Source organism: Candoia aspera, chromosome 3 (assembly GCF_035149785.1).
Source record: "Candoia aspera isolate rCanAsp1 chromosome 3, rCanAsp1.hap2, whole genome shotgun sequence".
Lineage (NCBI taxonomy): Eukaryota > Metazoa > Chordata > Lepidosauria > Squamata > Boidae > Candoia > Candoia aspera.
This window is the reverse complement of record NC_086155.1, coordinates 18,045,056-18,061,010: the sequence shown is the minus strand read 5'-3', so window position 1 is coordinate 18,061,010 and position 15,955 is coordinate 18,045,056. Positions and strand designations below refer to the sequence as shown.

The 15,955-nt window shown below is 38.7% G+C and overlaps 1 protein-coding gene across 1 annotated transcript in view; it reads right to left on the bottom strand.

The window, feature by feature from the left end:
* The window catches only part of NFATC2 (nuclear factor of activated T cells 2), a 148,426-nt gene that overhangs the window by 47,705 nt on the left and 84,766 nt on the right, over positions 1-15,955 (bottom strand). Inside the window, exons 7-9 of the mRNA XM_063300047.1 lie at positions 5,425-5,480; positions 4,775-4,901; positions 2,483-3,166 (exon numbers count right to left, since the gene is read on the bottom strand). Coding sequence (XP_063156117.1) covers positions 2,483-3,166; positions 4,775-4,901; positions 5,425-5,480 — 867 coding nt within the window. The remainder of the gene's footprint in view (positions 1-2,482; positions 3,167-4,774; positions 4,902-5,424; positions 5,481-15,955) is intronic.

Below are 15,955 nucleotides of genomic sequence, written 5' to 3'. Positions count from 1 at the left end.
TACAGAAATTGTATTTATCAAGATGAGCAGTATTACCCATTAAGACGCCTTCTAGTGCTGGAGTAGAACTCCCAAATTTCAGAACCAGTGCAATTAAAAGACACCAACTTGTAGAAGCCAACTCAATATAGAAGTAAAGCTAGAAATTGTCACCACACAATAATGGGAAATCATGAAGGACTGGGAGGCAGGGTTAAAAAAAAACAGAAGAAGAGAAGTTAGCAATGGAAGAAAAGAAAAGAAAAGATAAAAAAAGAAAAGAAAGGAAAAGAAAAGAGGGAGGGAGGGAGTGGGTGGGTCCAAGAACACAAAAAGATAAAGACCAAACCTTCCTTGGGAGAGGGGAAGGTGCAGAGTCTGGGAAGTGACGAGAACCAAATATATTGGTTGCTTCCAGTATTAATTTTACTGGAAAAATTAGCTACCACAGGTATCTGTTTTTCATACTCCATCTGACAGCTGTCCGAAGTATGTTTAGTTAGCTGCTATTGTTTGCTTTCCAATGGGAGGAAAATCATTTCACACTATTTAACCCTCCCAGTATCCCAAATATAAACAAAATGCATCTCCTCATGGCCATGCAAGCTATTCACATTTAATTCTTTTTGACAAAGCTTTTATTGCATAGATCTTCTGCCTCATTCAAAGCATTGTACTGAGATGCAGTTGATTACAGATCCTATTTGCAATTCTCTCCTGCTTTCCCAGCACTATTTCTCTATTTCTTTTCCAACACACACACACACACATACACGGAGGAAGAAAAAAATAGAATTGCTGCACTTTTGTTTTTTTAACCAATTGCCTCTGGAACCCATCTATCTGGAAGCATCCACAATAACCTAGTGAACATGTTCAGAAATCATGCCCAAAACACACCCAGGACCAATCCCTATGAGTATTTTTAAGCAGATCCAAAATCACAAAGGGGAACCAACACAAATTTACTAGGAAGTAACTCTTCCTCTCAGTGGTCAAAGTTGCTTCATTCAAACTCTAGTCTAAGGAAGCTTTCTTAGGACAATTTAAAACAAATTATTGTAAACTGCCTAGAGTTGCTCTCTGGGTGAGATGGGCAGTGCCTAAAGTTGAAATACAAATAAATAAATAAATAAATCTGAAATAGATTTATATCTGCTTACATACACTGCATAATTAGCATTATAGCAGTAGACATTATAGCATAGACAAATAATATGAACTGCACTACCGTTTTCCTATTTTTTTCTCAAAGTGAAAATATCTGAACTCATGACAAAAAAACGATGCTTTCAACTACCCACCTCTACAAATATTTAGAAATGTATGTTCTGCAAGCCAATTGTATCCTTCGTAAAATATTTAGTGAAATACCTTTAAATTTGGGAGGTATAATACGGGACACCATACACTTAATAACGCTACTATGAATAGATAAGTTAGGTTTAACATATCTATTTTGAGCTGAAACCCTTCCAGACTCCCCACCTCCAAAGCAGACAATTTCAACTCTAGCCATTTCCATGGTAAAATCACATTGCCAACCATACTTCCAACACCCAATATAACCTTCAGGGTAATTACAAATAAGAAACAGTAAAAGTGTTGCTCTTGGCAACAAAAAGTCCTTTTGTCATTCAGCACGCTTCAAAAGAATTTTACAAAGACAGAATCTATACTTCTTGTCTATTAATTGTTTTTAAAGGCATGAGTAGTAGTGTCTTATTTTATCCTTCCAATTTATTAATTTGCTTGGGCAAGTGCAAAAATGCCTGATACAGTTAAACAGTAAAGCTGTGCTTTTCATTAAAAAAAAATCAAAAAAATTTATTAGGTCAGTACTATTATTAAGCCAAGGAATTTGATCCAAAGGCAAACGTGTCTTAGAGAATTAAAGAAAGAGCGGGCTTTTAAAATAGTTTCAAGCCATAGTCCCAGCTTTCAAAATACAATATAAGATTTTGCCCTGAAATAAATAACATGAGAAAGCAGAATCTTGGAGGTGTTAGTCTACTGATCAGCCACACATTGCCTGAATGTTCCCTTGCTCCTCATCTCAACAGGTGTATCTTCGGTAACCAGAAAGTCACCAGCAACAACAACAACAACAAAATTAGCATTATCTCTAAACCAGAACTCCTGGCTTGGGATAATCTAATGAGTTTGAAATCAAGATGTGAAGTTAATGTATGATTCCTGCCTTGTTTGGTGCAGCTAAATTCTGTCATAACATTACACTTTTTCTTATTAATGATCTTAAAGGTATTGAAGCTCTTTTTACCGGCAGAAGAAACCAAGCAGGAGAATTAGGGAGTATGTACCAGCAGGGCCACATAGGAATAATATGCCAAGGTAGTCTATAATGTTATCATTTTGTACAAATGCAGCCAATTGTATTCTCCAAATCACAACTTTGTACCCGACAAAAGAGGAAGCCAAACTGATTTCTTCCAGAAGGGCAATCTGGGGAGAGAATAACTTTTTAAAAATGCATGTTGCTTACCATCATCCAAATAAGCTTGGTCGAGATTCTGTTCCTGTTTTACAGTGACTCCAGCTGACACCACTTCCTTCTGATCACTTACTGGTGGTCCGTTTTTGGCTGTTCTCTGCTGCTGAATCACAGTGGGATATGAACTTGGGCTTAACCTTTGTGCTTGGCTCACCTGAGGCTGGTGGGGCCTCACTCCACTGGATGTGAAATTTTCACTACACATTATATGCTGAAACTCTTGATGGCTTTCACATCTCAGCTGATGATTGGCTGTGGGAGAGCAATGAATCACTGGAGAAGATGGCTGATTAGCTGGAGAATGATGGAGCATCGCTGAACTTTGGCTAGGGGACCCTGTGTGCATGAGCACTGACCTATGAACATCTGGGATGGAAACCTGGGCACCCATCAAGTTGGACTGCTGGTAGCCCAGGTGGCTTGGACTGAGACTCTTGCTTCTTTGATATATTATAGCTCCTGGGTTTTGTGAAGGATATTGGGATTCAGGAGAAGAGAGATTTGAATGCAACTGCTGGCAAGAAGCCATTGTAGCCACAAGACAGGAAGGAGATTCTGAGACCATTGTATGATGTGAATAATAAGGCTGTGTTACTGTTCTCAGACCACTGTGTACTGTATTGCAGATTAAACTTGGATCATAGTCGTCAATAGGCTCTGTTTTGATGGAAGGCACTGGAAGAAAACACACAGAGGATATCAGTTTTAAGAGAACTGCTAATAGACAGTCAAACAGATGAATGACTCTGATGCTGGAATTCCCCACTACCACAGTCATCAGTTGGTTCACGTGTACATATTACTCAAATGTCTACTGGAGCTTCAAGCAACAGGGCATTTGTAGACCTACATCCACAATTTGAATTTTCATGTCACTGCCTATTGCCTTGTCCCCAAATAATTTCTGATGGACTCAGTTCATGTGTTCGGCTACCAGGTGCAATGGACTAATATTCACGGGCATATAGATCACCCTGATTATACACCTAATGACTTCATTTATTTATTTATTTATTTGATTGATTGATTGATTTCTATAGCAGCCCATCTCAGTAGCTGAATGTGTGTACATCTCATACATGCTGAATGTGTGTACTTAATTCCACCAAACCCAGTAATATGACAATATTGCTTGCATTTTCCTATCTGTTAAGTCAGTGTCAGGCCAACCAAGTGATGCTGTCAAGTTTTTTCCCAGCATCTGGAGGCTGTGGTTATCTGGATGAGGAAGAAGCAGCTTTGGCTCAACCCAAGAAAGATCTAGAGTCTGTGGTTTTGAGGGACCCCTAGATCTGGAGATTTTCCGTTTTTAGTTCTGGACAGAATTGTAGTCCTCAAACACAACAAGTATGCATCTTGGACTTGCTGCCCCTGCTTGAAGTGCAGGTGGTAGCTCTGGCTGATTAACTCCAATTGGTTCCAAGAGATGCCACAAGAGTGGGCATTCTTTCAGTACTGTCAAGTAAAAAAAGTCACCTACTGGGACTTAGGTGTGCCTTCTCTATCCTGACAGCCTATTCCCTGAGATTTGGATGACCCCTTCTCTAAAGCCACAAAAACCTGGTTATTCCTACAGGGATTCAGCTAGAAAATTGGATGAGCCCATTTGGTAAATGGTTTTGGAACATGAACATGCTGTGATTTGGCCCTGGATATGTTGTATAGTGTGCTACTGTGTTTTTTTATGCTCACTGGTTATTTTGGTTTGTGTTTTTAATCCTATGTTAGCTGCCCAGAGTCACAATTTGCAAATCTGGTGGCCATATAAATGGAATGCACAAATAAATAAATAAGGAGGTGGGATGCTATATAATGCTGCTTTGAGGAAAGGCAAGATAGAAACCTAAAAAAAAAAAACCCACAGGGGAATGGTTGCACAAATTGGTCCTCAAAATGGGAATCTTATAAGCAATCCTCAAGAAGGTGTTTCTGAATACAAATCCCAGGATCTTCTCTTAGAATCCAACTTGGCCTAATTTACAAAGATTCCATCTAAATCTGAAGGTAAAGTCTTCTTTGAATTGAACTCTATTCCTCATGCTTCATGGACACATCTCTTAGTTTATCTTAGCAACAGAAATGGTTTGCTATTGTCTTCTTCCAAGAGATTTCCCAATTTCTCTATAACCCTGGTATTCCCTGTGGTTTCCCATCCAAGCGCTAACCATGCCTAGCCCTGCTATATTGCAAGCCTAGGCAAGGTCAGCCAGGTGCTGCCTAAGTCAATAGCTTAATGTTCCTGCAAAATGTTTATGCTACAAGTCGCTTTCCATAAAAAATTACCTGGATGGTAGGTAAAATGCTGTGGCTGACTTTTTTTCCGTTTCCCATTGATCACATAGAAATTCACCTTGACAGGGGCACGAATGTGCTTGTTCCGATATTCTGGAATCTCTACAAACAGCATATTCTGAAAACAACAATGACAATAATAAATAGGTGTGGGGACAATACAGTATAATAATGTCAGTAATTCAATATTTATAGACTTACCACATCTAGCCTGCAAAAATCCAGATGATCAACAGATGGCAGGAAATGAGAGTTTTCTGCATCTATTTTCCGCTATCTAGTGGTTGTCTAGATTTTGCAGCTCAAATATGGTAGGCCTAAATTTCTGCAGTCAGCTAGAGAACACTGTGTTATAATCTTGCAAATAAAAGCAAATCCCTGAAACAGGGTGGCTGACTTACAGTATCTGAAATTTCAACCTTAGAGAGCACCTTATTAATTTTAATATTAATTAAAATGTTAGTTTTAATATTTCTCTTGCTTATGGGAATCCCACCCACAAGACATGAGGACAAGAGTGGATTTTAAGCACTGAGTGGATGTTAAGCATTCCAGGTGAACAAAGTTTTTCCATTGCTGGCTATTATTTTTCATATAGAGAGGAAGATTGGATTTCTGTGGCTAAGAATGCAGTTACTTACAGATTGGCTCTTATCTTTGTCCACTGTGGCCTCCATCTCCCAAACCTGCTGCCCATCTGAAAAAAAATTAAATCACACATGAAAATTGTTCCAGAATGTATGGAAGACAGATGTAGATAGTCGTTATGCGTATATCCTCCTTTTTTCCTTCATTATGGTGTTCAGAATACTTCTTTGCACGGGTTATCCTACAACCATTCTTAAAGGTAGATTGTTGTTGTTGTTATTATTATTATTATTATTGCATGTTGCACATGGAAAGATAAGGTGGAAATATTTTTTTTCCCTAGGGCCACTCCATGAAATCATAGCAGAGATGAAGTTCAAAGTAGAATGTCAAGCACCTGACTGTAGTCAGTCATGCACAGGACAGCTCTTTGAATTTCTTAACTATTACACCACATTAACATCCACTAATATAGAAGCCAAATTCAGCTGCAAAACTGGGAGTATATGGGTATACAAGTGTGCATAAATGTATGCACAAGGTTTCAGAAAGCACAGTACTCTTTTTTTTTTTTTTTAGGATTTCAATGCCATTAATTTCTCACCCTAAGCATTTGTTATATTATCTAGGTTTAATAAAACCAGAAGTCTTCTGTCATGAGCACTGATGGTGAGCAGGAGGGGGCCCCTATCCAGGGGGGTAAAACGCATGCATAGTAGAGAGAATTTGAGCTGTCATTCAGAGAGACACAGAACAGACCCGCCTTGACTTTTGGGGTTTATCTGTATGGGTTTTCTCATGCTTCTTCAGTTTGGTAGGATTTTCTGTCTACTGTAGCAGTAATAAAACACTAGAGACTTATTACTCGTCTCGGCGTGGTTCCTGCTTGTCAGGACACCTTCCAATGTTTGTTATTTCTGCCCAGCATTAAAAATGCTTCCAGGTGGGGATGCTTCTACTATCTAAGGATAAACAGTTGGTGATCACACAATATTTCCCAGTGTGAGACCCATTCCATATCTTGATCTCCCTTGGTTGGCACAGAGGTGGGGGAAGAGACTGATAAGCTTCCTGCTCCAAGCACCATTAACAAAGTGAAAAAATGTTATGATGTTCCCACAAACATTAGCCTTTTCCTTGAACTAAAACTTTCCTAGTTCCTCCAAACTTTCCTTGCAACTTGTAAAACCTTATATGAGTTCCTTTTCCTTCCTCTCTACTTGGTCAGCATATTACAGGCATTGCAAAAATTACACAAATCTTTCATTAGTACATGAAACACACATATCCTTGACAGCATCCAAATATTCTCAAAGTTGGCTTAATGCTGAATGGGATGGGGGGGGGGGGAATTGCCTCTTCCATAATTAGTTCTACCAATGCTCCTAACAAAATAATTTGCTGATACTTTTAATTTCATAATCACATTTCAGTTATGGCTCTAATCCTGTGGCCTTTCTTAATGACGGCTATAACTTGGCCAATTCTTCCCAATGTTTCACATGCCGAATAGCAAAAACTACTATGGTCCGGTGACTGCAAAGTAATTTGAACCTAGGCAAAATAATCATTTAACATATCTTGACAATGTAACTATTATTCTCAACCACTAACAAAAAGAATTGTTTTAGAGTAACATTGCCACATACTGAACTATGAATGATAATATCACATTCTATAGAAAATAATTTAAATTAAATTAAAGCAACGACATTCAGGAACTGAAACGGCAAAGAATCTTGGAACACTTTAAAGAGTAGCAAGACCCTGTGTTGCTTTTGCTGCAAACAAGGAAGACAGCAAAGCACTTATGGCATTTGGCAGATATGTAGGACAGATATTTGCCATAATATTAGGGCAAACGTTATTAGCAAAGACCCAGATTCTGCTTTAAGTTAAACTAGCAATCTTACTGAAGAGCTGGGTGTTCTAACTCTAAAGCTAGATTTAAAACAATGACTTTATCTAAAAACAGTTAACTCTAAAGTTCAGCTTTTCTCACAAGGTCATACTACTACCCAGTACCAAAATATACTTATTTATATTTACACAACTTATTCACAGAACTTATCTCTGACTAAACAGGTGTAGGATGCTAAATGTATCATCTGAAGTGCCACTGTTTTTTTAAAATAAAATTATTAGAAGCCACAGATTATAAAATGGTTATTGTTGGGACAGAAAGTTGTGGTGCCATTCAAAGTACCTTCTCCCCATGTGCCTATTAGCCCCGTTTACAGATTTGACTCCAGACCTAATAGCTGCAATCTATGGAAAAAGTTCACAAGGGTAATATTGTGAGAAAATAAAGTTTAAACGAGCCTTTCTCAACCTTTTGGAGTTATTGATGGTTGAATATTGATCTCTATTGATGACTGAATATAATGTCTATTGATGGCTGAATAAGATATTTGCCATAATATTAGGATATCTGAATATGAATCAGCCATCAACAGACACACAGAGATAAACCACATTTACACACCACTCAAAAGAGACAATAAAAAAGCTAAGAAGGAAACAAAAAGACCAGGACACATCCTCTCCAGCAGCCAACACCCAGATAAGCAGGGATTAACACCAGACAAACAATCAAGCAGAAAATAATACCCTAATCAAGGAGCTACCAAGGAGAAAACAGCATCCCCACCAACACTGGCAGGGAACAAAACCCCACACTCACCAGCACTGATGATGCTACCTAGTTGGGTAACAAAACATCTGCAAGCAAACAACCAAGCTCAGAGCACCAAGGACTCCACAAAATAAGGTCTAATTATGGGGTCCTTAGTGCTCTCTGAGCCTTGTTGTTTTCTTGCAGATGTTTCATTGCCAGACTAGGCAACATCTTCAGTGCCTAGTCTGGCAATGAAACGTCTGCAGGAAAACAACAAGGCTCAGAGAGCACCAAGGACTCCACAGTTCAATCCTGAGCTACAAATATTCTCTTTGATAGGTCTAATTATGCCCAACAATTGCAATTACTCTCCCACCCTCCCAAGTTTTAGCACTGTGCTTAGTTTGGTCTGATGACAGGTGCATATAAGCCACTGAACAACTTCTCAATCAATTGCATGCATACGAATGTGCAAACTGCCTCCATACTGAAAACTGTTCTATATCCAAATAACGTGAAACAAATGTTGGTATTATGAGAATCAATGCAGTAAACCTATCTGGTAAAGAAGAAACTCTACCTCTGAGAAGGAATCTGGCCAGAGTGGACCTGTAAGTACCCACATTTAGCATCTGTTCATATGTAATTCTAAACTATAGCAGCCAGGGCCTCCTTCTCCAAAATAGCACCTTTTTATTCCCAAGACAGAAACTTGTTTCAATCTGGACCATTCCAGAAAGAAGTATGTTTGTCTCTGGGTTGTATCACCTCAGATCGCAGATGAGAGCTGACATTCTCCAAAGAGAAAAAACTCCCTGCATATAAAAACAGCCTGGGTATCAGTGAGGACTCCAAGTGCATGGAAATATTCTGCTGTCAAAGAACATTCAGGCCTATGTTAAGAACCCCCTTTTGCAACCTGAAATGGTGAACTGTTTCAAAGAACGTGTAAAACAATTTGCCCTGAAGGTGTGGGAGCAAGAGAAGAGGAGGAGGAAAGGAAGTGGTAGAAGAACAGTGCAATTCTCAGTGGGAGCCAAGATTATGCTAAACAGGATTTATGTTGGGACTGATTTATTAATGGATATTTTTGTTCCTTTCATGGTTGCCTCGCGTAGGTGCAATTTTTCCACTCCCTGTAGGTTCAATATGAGGCACACTAAGCTACATCCAATGTATGTCTTGAAGATATTGAGGACACCTGGGCTCCTCTTTTACTTCAGCCAGCTCTGGTGGTAAGGAAGGAGTTTGTCTGATATCTCTGAACAACCAGTTCAGTGAAAATAACATGAAAGTAAAATGTCAGTATTGTTAGAAGGTGGGAATAAAATCATTGTCTGTAGGGTGAGAGAAGGGGAAGGTAAGGGAGAAGTTATGAGTCACATTTACTGAGTCAGAGGGACCTCTGGGACTACCCCAAGGGTGGCTGCAGTTTATATCCCAGCCCTTGCTCAAGGGGGGTTCGTACAGGCATAAAGTCCTCCATTGTTCTTGAAGCCAGCTAACACACAAGGGTTTCAGTTTTTCACAGAGTGTGCTGAAGCATCATTACCAAACCACCCTCGGGAAGCACAGCAGCTGCAGAGCTCAACAGTCAGCCTTCGATACAGGTTAATTACAGTGCTGTCACACGCAATCAGCCAACTCAAGTGGCCTAAATCTAAACCCTGTCATAAGCAAAGAAGCAGCACAATTCTATGCTGAAGGCAACTATATCCCAAGTTTGCAGCTTCTAAAGTCAATTCTGCAAAGTTAGCAAGTTTATACAATTTATTTTCCTTCTGTTAGTCATGCAAAAGGGCAAAGAGCTAGACAAGACTCCAGCAGCCACCTCCACCCAACTGCTTGCAATTGTTTTCAGCCAACCATCTCTTAATAACTATAGGGATTAAACTGGGGCACTATGGATCAAATGCTGGTTGTCTCAGTGGGTAAGCCTGCTGGTTAGAAAACAGCTGCTACCACTGTCAGCCTCGTGTGGCGCAGAGAGGTAGCAGCAGTATTGCAACCAAAACTCTTCCCACGACCCAAGTTCAATCCCAGCGGAAGCTGGATTCTCTGGTAGCTGGCTCAGGTCGACTCAGCCTTCCATCCTTCCGAGGTCAGTAAAATGAGTGCCCAGCTTGCTGGGGAAGGTGACAACTGGGGAAGGCAATGGCAATCCACCCCGGCATAGTCGGCCAAGAAAACATCATGAAAGCGGCATTCCCCCAAAGGGTCAGACATGACTCAGTGCTTGCACAGGGGACCTTCCACCTTTCACTTCACCACTGTCAAAGATTTACTAATTCTCCTAATGATTTTGCAAATCTATATGCAAGATTTTTAATATCTTAGAAAGCTTCTTTGGACAGGAGTTTGCCATTCTGCAAAATATCACTTTCTATCTATGAAGGAAGAAAAACAGGCTGGAGCAAGTATACTCATCCTCATTCTGCCTCTTCATGGAAAACATCTATTTATTTATTCATTCATATATTTGTAAAGTCACATGCTCATTTAGGCTGAACATAGCACTTATACAGTCTATTACTCATTGACAAGACCTGAATTCTTTACTGAATTCGAAGCTACTCATCCCCTTGTGTTCCACCAGCCTAGCTATAAATAAAATCATTTCATTTTCTCTTCTAGCCTCATACATGTGAATGAAATTATTGAAGGTCTGAGAAATGAAAACACTTTAACAGCTGGGTGCCCCACAGCAGGTGGCAGCATCTATCTAACCTTGGCTGATCTCAATAGAATTAAATAGGATTTGACCTGGTTGGTACTTGAATGAGATACTACCTGAAAATCTCAAGATTGTAGGCTGGATTGAGAGGTCAAAAAAGCATCCCAGAAGAAGGCGGTGGCAAACCATTTCTATATTATCAACGAGAAAACAACATGGATATATCCATATAGTTGCCAGGAGTTAATGGTGATTAACTTTTTAAATCCAAACAAAGTTGGTTTCTTCTTACTGAATTGATCACTTTTTGTGGGACACTTGTGATTTTATTTATTCTATGCCAGGCATTTCACAGATTAAAAGTAGGTTGAAAGTATAGAGAAGAAACAGAATGTTTCTATCTCAAGAGGTTCACAATCTCAATTCCAACTTTGCAGGAAGCAATAGAAGTTGGGGAAGAAAAAAGGAAAAATCAGCCAGGTATGAATAGTGATTATTGCATATATTCAGATTCATTTTAACTGGAACAAGAAAAGAGAGAAGATAACACAGAGCTATTCTGGAAGACTTACAACACCTTGATTACAGATGAGACAGAACAACATGGTAGAATTTGGATTTGACAGGAATGGATGGGACCATTTTGGCTGCAAAGAACAACTGCCATTTTAAAAGTCTTCCTTATGTAAAGCAAGCAAGCAAACAAAATCCTCCTGCAATTTTTAAACAAAATTACACAATAAAGAGAACATTTCCAAATCAGCCTATCTGCTATAATAGGTGTCAGCATTTTGCATATGAGAACACTGAAAACTCTTCCCTTCCTCCCATGTAGTCTAAAATGGTACAGACCACTTCACCACATCATTTCCTTCCCTCAAGCAGCACTCATTCAGATGCCTGCTGCATACAAAGACTAAGGTACTGTAAATGAAATGACACTGAATACTCCAGAGCTAAAGCAACAGAAGCATTTGATTTTATTTAGTGACCAACCACTTGGATAAATAAAACCCCATAAATCCAAAATGTTCAAACAACCAGATGAAGTTTTAGACTGACCCTAAATTCTACAGGAGATGTCATTGTGTGTCTGTTTGGGGATGGTGGTGAAGGAATATATATTAAATTAATGAAGCTTTCCCCATTTGATGAGCATTTCATTTATTCATGACACAATGTTCTAATGACAACAGATGATCCTACCTGGATAGGCCCACGTCTGCAGGAAACAAATGTTTCCCTAGCACACCTGTCTCATAGAACAATCCTGGTTCTTTAAACATGGTAGCCTTGTATATAAAAAAGGTAATAATCTCATGGCAATTGTACTGACCTTTCTGTTTGTATATCATGTTCCATCTGTCTTGCTACTATGCTGTTATAATCTTGAGTGTACAAGCCCTAATTTTAGCTAGTCAATATTTGTGTTTCCCTTAACATTGCTGAATGTTAGCTCTGAATCTATGGCAAAACAGGAGGCAGCCTGAAATATAAGAAATCAGGTGTGCTTCGGGAGAGAAAAAAAAAGACAGTCTTCCTGTAACCTGTTACTTCCTACTTTGAATAAACATCGTTTCTACAGAAAAGGGGAGCAAACGTGTAGCTGATACTTGGTAATTCTAAGAGTGTTTGGAATCTCAGAAACTTAAAGATGGGAGAGATTGGTTAAACCATCAAATCCAACTTCCTGCTCAGTGCAGGAATCCAAATTAAAGCATCCCAAATCGGAGATCCAGCTTTCACTTAAAAACACATTTATTTATTCATTCATTCATTCATTCGTCAGATTTTGTCACCTCGCATCACCCTCAAAAGATTCAATGAAGGGGAGTCTAATACCTCTCTGAATAATTGATTCCACTATCAAACTGCTTTTTTACTGTTCTGACATTCCGTCAAAATCTGCCTTCCTGTAACTTAAATCCAGTATTTTGTGTCTAGCACTCCAGAATGAGACAAAACAGATCTTGACTTTCCTCTACATGATAGTCTTTTATGTATCTCAACTGTGCTACCATAACTCTCCTCTGTCATCTTTTCTCCAAATTAAACACACCCAGCTCCGTCACTCTTTTTGCAGTTTGTTTATTTATTTATCAAATTTGTCACCGCCCATCTCCTCCGACCAGAGGGACTTATAGTCCCCTAAACATTTTCACTGTCTTTCTCTAAGCCTTGTCCAATTTCTCTGAATCCTTTATATTTAAAGAAGGATTGGATGTAACGCTTGAGATGGAGTCTACCAATGCAGAAAAGAATGCAGTCACTGTATTACTTCCTGTGATTTGGAATACATGCTTCTGTTGTTTCAGCCTATTTCTCCAACCTATCAAGATAGCTGTAAATTTTATTTTTGTCTTGTAATGTACTAGTTATCCACAACCTTTTTCTATCATTTGCCAATCTGATAAGCATTCTATCTCTTCATTAACAAAAATATCGAAGGGCCAGGGCTGATCCTCATGCACCTCACTTGTTACCTCTTTCCAATCTGATGAAGATCCATTGATGAGCTTTTTTAACCAGCTAGGAATCCACTTAATTGTCACGCCAATGGTGCAGATTTAACTTATTTCTCAAATGTTTTATTATACTTTATCTCAGTCAAGTTTCAACAAGCTCAAACTGGCATGCATAATTCTTCCTTCTCCCCTCCCATTTATCATCCCAACAATCCATCAAATAGGTTAGGCTGGAAGATAGTGAATATCTCAGGGTTATTTATTTGTTTATTTATTTATATTTATTTTTCAAATTTTATCACCGCCCATCTCCCCTGAAAAGATTAGCCAATGCATTTTGCAGTCCAATGACTAATTCAGTACCAGATTTTCGTGGATCTAGTCTAACATTCCAGCCATTATCCACACTTCCCCTTTTTAAAATTTCATCTGACTCTCAAACTTAGGGAGTTCTCTAATCCCAGAAGCAGCTGGACTGGTTGTAATTAACAACAGTGATAATAATGCAACCTACACATACTGAGAGATACTTATTATATAGGCACACTATATAACAACCACAACCACAACAAAACTAAAATACAAACAAAAAGATGAAGAAAAAGAAAAAAGAAGGAAAAAGTGGGGAACCCTACTTTTTACAGTTTCAAAATATTAAGGGTATAGTATGCTATTCAATTTTTAAATTTTTAGACCATAAATATTATTTCAATCTTGTACAAGGCCATCTTGAAGGCTAAGAGCTGACATAAATCATTAAGTGCGACTTTAAAATCTGATATACATACATCTTTCCAAGAATACAAAATCATTCTTGTTGCATATGGCAGACAGGATATATCCCAAGCTATTCATATATAGGCAAGTTCAACATTTTCAGAATAATATTTAACACCCATTTATATCTTCGAACCTTAACTTTTTATGTTATATGTTTTTGTGATCACGTCTGAAACGAAATTTACTAGTTTTGTTTGCAACTGTTCCTATTTGTATAACTTTTATTTTTAGTGCGGGTTTAAAAAATTAATAACAATTTTAAATGGTCAGAGATACTCTTTAATTGCTTCATATATTACTCCTGATTACTCATAATTAACTTTCAAGCTCAATTAGCCTTTATTAAAGCTTATCGGTGGCTTATTTGTTGACTGTGTTTATTAATTAATTAATGATTAATCTGATACATTTATATCCCGCCTTCCATATGGAACTCAAAGGCGGCACGGAGGACTTCTACCTGTCCAGAAATACACAGCTGAAAGCTGTGTACAAAAGAACAGCAAGAGAAGCCCCTTATCTGAGAGAGCAGATAAAACAGCAAAGGGCAATGTCTGTGGATAGCTTAAGCCTATGGAATTAAGCCATTCAGATACTGCAGATCCTCACAATAGTACTGAATTTAAGAGGGGGGGGGGAAATAGGAATTCACCATTTTTCCAGGAATTTTTTCTGCACAGACAATGTGTGTCTGCTATTTTTATGCTGCAGTGTTATATTTTATCTTTTGGCTACTTCTGAGCTGCTGCTTAGAATTAACAAGGGAAAAGGAAGGTTTGTGGCAATTCTTAAATGCTGGCATTCTTAATAGCCACCTACCTGTTTCAAATTGTTATATTTTGTTATAGGCCACTTAGCAACCTGTGATTAGAGAGGGGGGAAATATTCCACAAAATTTGAGAATGTACTTCAACAAATTCATCTGTGCCTACAAATTACAGTATGTGCAATCGGCCAAACGTGGGGGGTTCCTCAACTCCCAGAATTTAGGATGGGAATGGCCAAAATGCAGTCCTGTCTGCATGGGAAACTTTTCCATTCCCCAGTTGGAACCAGTCAATGCAGGAAGCAAATCCAAGATAGGAATGTACTATGTACTTCAAATTATTTCAAGGACCTTCCTTTGTGTGGGCTCTCAGTTGAGAGCTCAGATGTCCCCCAAGGATGTTGTGCAGCTCAGAGCAAGTTGTTTAAGGCCCAAATGGAGCCAAGAAAAGCTGGGCTTGTATGGGTAGAAGCAGTGAAACCGATGTATCACTGATGGGACATGGACCTTTTCTATGGACATTTCAGGATCATTCTGATGGTTACTTCTCAGTCCAGGTCACCAAAAACCATTTGGTGCCCCCCAAATCCATAATTTCAGCCATTGTAATACTACTTTTTACTCTGGATTTTATGTAATTGCAGTAACATAATTGCTGTTGTTAACCACGGGTGGTATCCTTTTAATATGGGTGGGTGGAAACAGGGTAGGCATTCATAATGGGAGCAAACCGAGGTAGTAAGCCAAAGGGTTGATTACCTGGCTATGAAAATATTTATAGTATTTCAACAAAACCATACTGGAGACATATGGTATGATTATTTATCTCCGCCTTCTTTCTTTTGGAAGCAGACTATATTATGAATAATCACCAAGAGAATAAGGGCCATAAAAGGTTCTCATGCACAGATTCTGCCCATCCTTATTTTTGTTGACTCCTGCTTCAGAGTCAATAAAAGCATGATTTGTTAATTGGTTAGTAGTTTCATTCTCTGCTTTCTTCCACATTTCCCAAAGCTAGAATCCCATGGTTGCACATAACATTAAGCTTGGCTCTCTAAAGCGCAAACTGCTTGTTGGCTGCACCGTCTTTCAAGCAAAAATCACTAGCGGCACATGGGTGCCTTCACCGTCAAGCTAACCATATGAATTCAGGTTGTGTGGAAGATCCCATAAATGTGTAGAATAGATTTTGCTTTATACTGTATTATTCTCACATCTGTTCCCTTCAGACACATTTTGCTAAAAGATGTACTAAGCAGCTATTAACACATTAGGCCAC